The 8889-nt window shown below is 33.8% G+C and overlaps 1 protein-coding gene across 1 annotated transcript in view; it reads right to left on the bottom strand.

Annotated features, from left to right (window-relative positions):
* Positions 1-8889, bottom strand: part of DSG1 (desmoglein 1) — a 36766-nt gene that overhangs the window by 25221 nt on the left and 2656 nt on the right. Inside the window, exons 2-4 of the mRNA XM_008582061.1 lie at positions 5320-5355; positions 4927-5076; positions 2708-2852 (exon numbers count right to left, since the gene is read on the bottom strand). Of these exons, the coding sequence (XP_008580283.1) occupies positions 2708-2852; positions 4927-5076; positions 5320-5355 (331 nt within the window). The remainder of the gene's footprint in view (positions 1-2707; positions 2853-4926; positions 5077-5319; positions 5356-8889) is intronic.

Raw genomic sequence — 8889 nt, 5'->3', positions numbered from 1 at the left:
ATCTTAGCTCCTTTCTATTTCTTGCCTTGATAAAAACATCACATTTTATTAGGAACCTAGATTACTAATAGTTGGAAAACAAAGGAAACGTGTTATTCTGGCTTTCTATTTCTTATTCTAGTATAATTCTTCCTTTTTCCTCTTCTATTTTTTTTTCTTTTTAGGACGCTATGGTAGAGCAAAATGATACTAAGACCAGACCAACTTTTTCCCAACTTTATCACTTTCTAGCTATATGATCTTGGCTTCATTTCCCACATCTGTAAATGGGCATAACAATTAATACCATCCTCATTGAGTTCATGTGAGAATTAAAGGGCTAATGAGAGAAAACTATATAAAGTTCCTATTGAATAATGCATATTCAATAAATATATATTATTATTATTATTCTGCTTTGAGTGGTCCTTAATTAAGTGCTAGGTAACTAGATTTAAAGAGATGTTTGTTTAGCTGCATGCATTGTCCTGTCCCTTATCTTTTAGATTATTCTTAATGATAGTTGGCCTTCCCTATTCCTAGATTTGGCATCTTCTGTTTCAACCAACTACAGAATAAAAATATTTGGGGGAAAAATAAAAAATAACTGTACAATAATAAAAAAATAAGAATAAAAATTACAGTATAAAAGCTGTTTGCATACTATTTACATTGTATTAGNCCCCTAGATTATTCTTAATGATAGTTGGCCTTCCCTATTCCTAGATTTGGCATCTTCTGTTTCAACCAACTACAGAATAAACATATTTGGGGGAAAAATAAAAAATAACTGTACAATAATAAAAAATAAGAATAAAAATTACAGTATAAAAGCTGTTTGCATACTATTTACATTGTATTAGGTATTACAAGTAATCTAGAGATGATTTAAAGTATATGGAGGATGTGCAAAGGTTTTATGTAAGGGACTTGTGCATCTGAGGATTTGAGTACCTGGGAGGTCCTGGAATCAATCCCCCACAGATATGAGGGAAGAACATGAAAAGTCATCAGTGTTCATTCACAAACTAGAATTCTTTTCTACTCTCCAACTCTGTTTCAGAAACAATTTTTGTGCAAGAGATGCACTAGGGCATCTCTTGTCTCTTCTCTGTTTATTTCTCTCTCTCTCTCTCTCTCAGTCTCTATTAATCTTAGCAAAACTTTAAAAATGTTTAAAAATGGACAATTGACTAATTATGGTACATTCATACAATGAAATCCAATGCAACTCTATAAAGGACTGTAGAAATCTACATGTCCTGATATGGAAATATGTTCAAAATATATTTTAATAACAATTCATGCTGTGGATTAGTATGTAAAAGATAATCCCATTTATCTTCAAAAATATGTTTATATTTATATAATTATAGAATGTATGTACCTAAGTAACTGATAGTGCTTTCCTCTAAGAAGAATGGTACAAGAAAGAGCAAAGAATGAATTTTGGTTCCCTTTTTACTTTCCACATTGTGTGATTTTTTTCAACAAGTATTTTTGTAATAACATTTTTAAAAGTTCAAAGCATAGGTATAGTATTTTAATAAATAAAAGTAAAATGTAAGGATTTTTGGATCTTGCAAGAAATTACACCACTTAAAATTTAAAAGTAACTATGGTAGATTGAAGTTCTGACTTCAAATGAGCAAACATCTCTGCTGTTTTTTTTTTTTTTTGGTGTGGTTTTTTGTGACTGGTAAGGGGATCAGAACCCTTGGCTTGGTGTTGCCCGCACTGCACTCAACCAGTGAGTGCACTGGCCATCCCTATATAGGATCCGAACCCGCGGTGGGAGCGCCGCTGTGCTCCCATTGCCGCACTCTCCCGAGTGAGCCACGGGGTCGGCCCCATCTCTGCTGTTTTTAATGTGTTTAGGACAATCTTCAATGAAGTACTAAGCAGTTAATGTATACCCTTCCCAAGTGACTGAGTATTTGGTGATTAAAATGTTACCATTTATAGGAATCCATAAGCAGACAATAGCTCCTTTAGATTGTCAAAGCTCTTGCAGGTAAATGCTCTAGTCATACAGATTGGCTGGTACCCCTCACCTAGCACCACTTAAGAGACAATCAGCTTTAAATGTGCATGGCAGGCCAAACAGGATTAGATTTATAAAGCATTTCAAATACATAAAACCCGTGCCTAGAGTATAAAGCAAACAAAACCTATATAATTAAATCATGTATAAGAATCATATACAAAAAGGGAATCATATTAAATCATATATAAAAAGGGAAAAACAATGCTTGTTTTGCATTTATTTGCCATCAACAAAAACTCTTGAGCACAAAATAGATTGTGTGGAAGTGATTTCTATGAGTGACTTTAAAGTAGTTAACTTAAAAAAAGAAAGCAGTATGAACAGAACTGGGTAGGATCACCTTTCAAAGCAGTCAGTCTGGGAGGCTAAGTTCTCTTCCCAATGCCCCTGCCACCACTGTGCCAAATACTTTTGGAATTTCTCATAAGAAATATACAAAGCTAGTATGTGAATTCCATGAGAAAATCATCCTCATTGCTTTGGAGTCACTCCTTGTGTATGACAGATTGGGGCTGCTTCCACAGTTGGAGAGAAAGCCTTTCTGTTCTTAAGCTTTTCTACAGCTTATCTCTTACTCTCATGATGTGTACCTTGACATAGTTTAGCCTCTAGTTAGGTGCCTGGCTGTTAAGGGTGATCTGCCAATATATTCTTGTTTACTTAATAAAGTAGATAACTTACTTGCATTAGAATTTTCTTCTATTTGTCCTAGAAATGTAGACATTGCAAATACTGGAGGGTTATCATTTATATCCAAAACCCTGACTCTGAGCTCAAGAGGTCTCTCTAAATCTTGGCCCAGTGAATTCAGAGCCCGGCAATAAATCTAGGAGAAAAAAAGAAGGTGAAACACATATTTATTAAGTCCTTACCTTATTTGGGCACTATACTAGACATTGTGGGAAATTAAAAGAAAAGTAAGACATATTATTATTTCCTACTAGAATATAGGCATAAGCAGTACTTAAAATCAATACGGGAAGGCAAACATGAATACAAAATACCATTTAAGAAAATGTCATATGATAATTTATATAAAGGAGGAACAAAAATGAAAAATACTATAACTTTGTAGGAGGATATAATAATTAAGATAGATCTTGAAAGGGAATTTCAACAGGTAGAGCTGGGGATTGGCAGGTGTTCCAAACAAAGAGATTCATATGAGGAAAGCAATGGAGTGATGCAAATGTAATGTTTGAAATCAGGAACAGGGGCTACTGGGATGGGGAGTATTGAGAATGTAATAAAAGAGGGTTATTACATGGGGGCTTCAAAGAAATATAGCATTCTTAAGCTAGGTAGTAGCTACATGGGTGTTTGTATTACTATTATTATTATTATTATTTATATTTGAAGTATATATAAGTGCAATGTATACTATTTTACATATGTAGTATATTTCATAGAAAATGCATTGTGCTTCAAGAAAAGCTAAAAGGCTAGCATGCTGATTTAGAGTTTGTGGGGAAACAGTATGGGAGAGAAGTCAGGAATATGGATTTGGAATTGAAGACTAAAGAATTAAAGTAGTCTGAAGAATCCAGACAAGCAGTGCAACTATCTTTCTTGAGTGAAAACTGCAAATGTCGATTATTATTTGAAGGTATTTTTTGGATATGAAGTGTTGGGGTTTTAATAGAAGATTAAAGTAAGTTTTCTTAATTTTTTTATTTTTATTTTAAATTTTAGTATTAAGAAGTGTTGAGCATGACGATAGATGGAAATGAAAGCCAATGTTTGATTTATGGCAACTATCTTTCTTGATAATTATTGAATGTGCTGTCCCTGTTACCATTTGGGAAAAATTAAAAGTAGAGAATTATTTTCTTGGATAAGTATAATAATTACAGCTCTAATATTTTCAATGGTAAATGACAATGTAATAAAATAAAGTCAATTTCTATTTCTATGAAACAGGAAAAAAGCAAAATACCCACCTAGTAAATCTCAGTCTATGCATCACCATTTACACATTAACTCATTTATTTGACATTTATAATTTGACCTTGTATTATTTTCAGGCTCTGTGCTAGCACTCGGGCTAGACAAGGGAACTCCTTGACCTGTTAGACAGTCTACAGTGTTGTCATTACATCACTTAGATTTTCAGATTCAAAAATTTTTTAAATAGTGTTAGAAGAAAGTTTAAATGCATTTACAGAGATGACAAGTTATCTGATTCTGTAAAAGCTTTTAAATTCCAAAAATGGAGAAGATGTATTAGCAGAAAAGGAGACTATCCCAAATAAATGGTTATAGAAAGCAGGACTATTTCTTCGAAGTAAAATATTATATAACTAAGCAAATCTTAGTGGGGGGTCTCTGTGAGTATCTGTGTGAATGTGTGTGTGTGTGTGTGTGTGTGTATATTTTTGTGTGTATCTGTGTACGCGTATGTATCTCGGTGTGTGAATCTGTGTGTGGGGTGTGTTTCTGAGTGTGTGTGTGTGTGTGTGTGTGTGTGTAGAAAGGAAGATAAGGGAAAATGAAAAGAAAAAGAGAGCATGATAGAGGGCACATTGTGAATGTTAATATACAGGCCAAAAAGTAGCAACTCGATTTTACTGAGGCAAAAAGAGCATGTGAAGTACTTCCTCTGAATGTGCTGAAAGCTAAATTCATTATTTAAACCACTGTATGTTTTTTCATCTAGAGTGTAGGATAACACAAGATCACATGTATTAATTTCACCGGAGTGGTCAGTCAATATTTAACTGTTTGCCTGAGTACCTAAATTCCTTAATTTATCCTTTTTAAGGAGATTCAATTTTCCTAATCTGAATGACCATTGCTCTTTTCTGTATCATAACTTCTGGATAAGGTATGTTTAGAAAATACCTAAAAGACAGGTTCTTTTGAAGCTTTAACCCCGTCCATCCCGCTTTTCAGTTTTATGATTTGGGGTTGGTGCTTACTTTGGCGATTGGGTTCCTCTTTGAGTTGTCTTCACCTTCACGACAGGCTGCAGCGAACTTGATCCATTCACGTTTTTGCCTTCTGATTGAATGCCACTTGATGGTGCCATTTTTAGTGTTATAATCTCTCACCTTGAATGAGTAAAATAAAGTAATAATATCTATCAACTTCATTCATAATTATATCCCACTGGAGATTTAGAGGAGTCAGAAAGAATGTTTAGTTGGGAAAATTGGTAATTTTGATAATCTGTCAATTTTAGGATTACATTAACTTTACTTATAAAAATGATATTTCTTTGGAAAATATATTGTTATTTCCAAATCATTTTCCTTTTTTTCTAATTTGGTAAAAATGAATTTGCTATATATTACCTGGATCCGAAATTCACTGTTAACTTCCACCAACACCTATAAAAAAAAGATAATCACAATAGTTAATTTTTAATTGGATGCTTTAAAGTCCATGTTATCCAATTGTCTCAAAAAACCCCAAAACAAAACAATAGTCTCGTGAGTCATTAGAATCATTTTTCAGTCTGGATAGTAGGTGGATTTGGTTTACCTCTGGGATCTGATGATGATGTTACCTTTCAGTTTTGCTCTTCACTTTATTACTCCTATTTTTAAGCCTTCCCCCCTCCCCCCCATTCTTAGCTTTTACTGATACTTGTAATCACATGGGTAGGAGTTAGCATGTTTGAAGATAGAACCCAGAGGAAATGAGGTTGGAAACTCAGATACTCTGAAGATACTCTGATACTGTTCAGTGACATTTAATAAGTTATAATACTAAAATATTTGACTATATTTTTAGGATCTGACTACTCACAAATGAGAGTAGAAAAAAAATGTTTGGAGTGAAGAAAGGGTGAGGCAGAAAGATATCCAGAAAACTTCAGAAAAGTTTTTACTTCCCATTCCAATTCTAGATGGAACATTTTCCAGTATTCTTGAAAATTTTTAGATGATATTTTTAGCCTGCTTTGAAATATGAGAATAAAAAACTCTAAAAGAAAAGTAATCAATTTTCTTTATGTAACAAATAAACTCATACTTGATGTGTTATTGTTAGTACTAAGCAAAATAAATATCAATACATCCTTTCATAGCAAGGAGAAAAAAATGCAGGAGTGTAAGGACAAGTTGCTGAGTGAGCAACTTCCCTTAGTCTTTCCCTCTGCATTAAATCATTTCCCTAGTCAAACACGTGTGCTAGTCAAGCAGGCTCTGCCTAGTTTCAGCTCTGGCCTTGATCTTTACACATGATTTGTAGTGAAAAATTGGGATACTTTAAATTATTCTTTCTAAAAACCACAGGTATTTCTAAAAACACAACATTTATATATTGAGTTTAATATATCTGTAAATTTGTTTGAGACATTGTAAGTTATTTACCTAAAAAACAGGTATGAATTTGAAGACTGGTGTGCATTTATCATTAAAAATCAATTAAAAATGGTGTAAATCCTTCATTTTTATTTCTATCTAAGTAAGAAATGTTTAACTTCAAATTGAACTTTTTCAGAATTGCAAAGTATGAACTGTTATCACAACTAGACTTTACCTGCATCACTGATATAAAAGAATTATAGTTTGCATTAAAAAATACTAGTAATAGTAATTTAAAAATGTAGGAAATTCCTTTTTCAGTTGATTTCAATTTCACCATTTAAGAAATACTAAAATTTTAGCCTCCAACTACATATTTTTTAAAAATTGCCACAATTGATAATTCAAGAAAATATGTACTTATGGTTAATGTAAGTAGAGGAAAGAAACAATGTCTTTATTATAGGAATTACATACCCATGATATATATTTAATGTTAATCATTATGATTATTATTGTTACAATTCATTGAATAAATACTAGGCAATATGTTTAGAGAAATCCGTGCATTTAATTATCACAACAAAGACATGTGGCCACTACTCTTATTACCTACATTTTACAGATGTTACAATTCATTGAATAAATACTAGGCAATATGTTTAGAGAAATCCATGCATTTAATTATCACAACAAAGACATGTGGCCACTACTCTTATTACCTACATTTTACAGATGAGGAAATTGAGTCTTGGATATTAACTTATGGCTAAATACAATTAATCACAATTCAGCCAAAATTTGTACTTGAGTTGTGGGTTTTACAATAAAATATAAGACAACCTATTCCCTCAAGTAAATTATTTAGTAAAATGTAATACAAAGAATTGACATTACAAGTTTGAGAACTCAAAGAAATTCAGATTTTAATTTAATATCATATTATCCTAGCTTATATACAATAATAATAACAACAATAGTACAAGGGCAAAAAAGTAAATGGCCCAAATGGTTAGAACGTATAACTAAAGTGTTATCTGTAGAGTACGTCTTGGATGCAGAACCGAAATGTTAATGCAAATGAATATTCTTGCTACCTGTGAACTTACTAGCACTTTTTCCTCTCTTTTTTGTGGGTGTGAGACTGGGATGTGAGGATACCTTATTTGTCCGTTTGGAAGTCGTTTTTTCACAGCTACAGAATTGTGTATGCACCTGCTATCTGTTATTTTACTTCCCTTACCCAGTGAAGTGTCAGTGCCTGTGTTTGTTTTGGATAACTATGCCAGATGACTAAGAAACCATTCCAGCTTTATGAAGCTGGGTCATTTTTTTTTCCCATGAGACGCAACTTAGGCAGACGACCAAGTAGGTTTCACCATAGAGTCAGACTCTCAATTGGATGGGTAATTAAAAAACTGCCAAGTCTGCTTAAAAATGTGGTGGGTTGATCTAAGCTTATTTTCTTTTGCTGAGAATAAACTCTGATGCAAAGTCACTCTTGGACTTTCAAAGGCAAAATAATGAAATAAAAAGAACACTTGGTAGAGTCAGAAAACCTTCAATGTATTTCCTAAATTTTCTGAGCTTTAGTTTTTTCATTCTTAAAGTGACAGGGATAGACTTAATTAAATATAGGTACCTTTCCAGTTTTAGCACCAAATCCCTGTGTGGCAGTAGGAAAATATTAAAGTATTTTGATCATGGGATAGGCATGATAAAATTGAGGGTTTAAAAGATTACTCCGACAACAGTGGGTAGAAATGGTGAGAAGAGGCAGTGATTACAGACCATGAGCAGTTGACAGTCTTCTGCAGCAAATCAAGCTATGGGTCAGGAGGAGCTCCACCAGAGCAGAGGCAGGGGGGACAGACTGGGAAAGGTCAAGGGAGAGATACCACATGGTAGAATTGATAGCACTTGAGGACAGGTGGAATGGGGGAGTCTGGGGAGAGGGGACTCTCAGGTCACTGTGATTTTAAACTGTGGGATTGGGAACAAGGCAGTAGCAGAATTTAGCAAGTTAGAATACACTGACTTTGGGATGCCAGAGAAATCCCCAGGTAGAGAAGCTCAGTGATCTGAAATACGTATCAGCACATTGAACAACAGTTCAGGCTGCATATGCAGATTTGAGGTACATCTGCTCAGGCAGGGTAGATAAAATCACTCGAGAATTTGAAATTCCTAAAGTTAAGGATATGGCTTGTGGCTGAGGATGAAACTAGGGGAATTCCTACATTTATATAACTGGAAACGAGAACAACAAATGAGAAACAAAGAAAATAGAGAAGGAGTGGCCAGAGAAACAGGAAGAAAATATAATGCATTATAATTGCTGTCAAAGGAAGGGGAAATTGAAAGACAAATGGGATCGAATGAGTGGCAGATGATAAAAAAGCTGAGCACTGAGTCTGAGGAAATTCTGAGGTTTTCAGTGATCTTCTGGAGAATATTTTCAGTGACACGGAAGGAGCACTTGTCTGACAGAAAGGGGTTAGGGAATAAAAAGGAGGCAGGAGGACCTGCAGGTGGAGAGAGGAACATGCTTTTTCAAAAAATTTGGTGATAAAAGGAAACAGAAAGATGAGAAGGTAGAATTAGATGTAGCAG

This window comes from Galeopterus variegatus, unplaced genomic scaffold (assembly GCF_000696425.1).
Source record: "Galeopterus variegatus unplaced genomic scaffold, G_variegatus-3.0.2 Scaffold2508, whole genome shotgun sequence".
In the NCBI taxonomy this organism is placed as follows: Eukaryota; Metazoa; Chordata; class Mammalia; order Dermoptera; family Cynocephalidae; genus Galeopterus; species Galeopterus variegatus.
The sequence above is the reverse complement of the archived record's forward strand: the minus strand, read 5'-3'. Positions and strand labels throughout refer to the sequence as shown.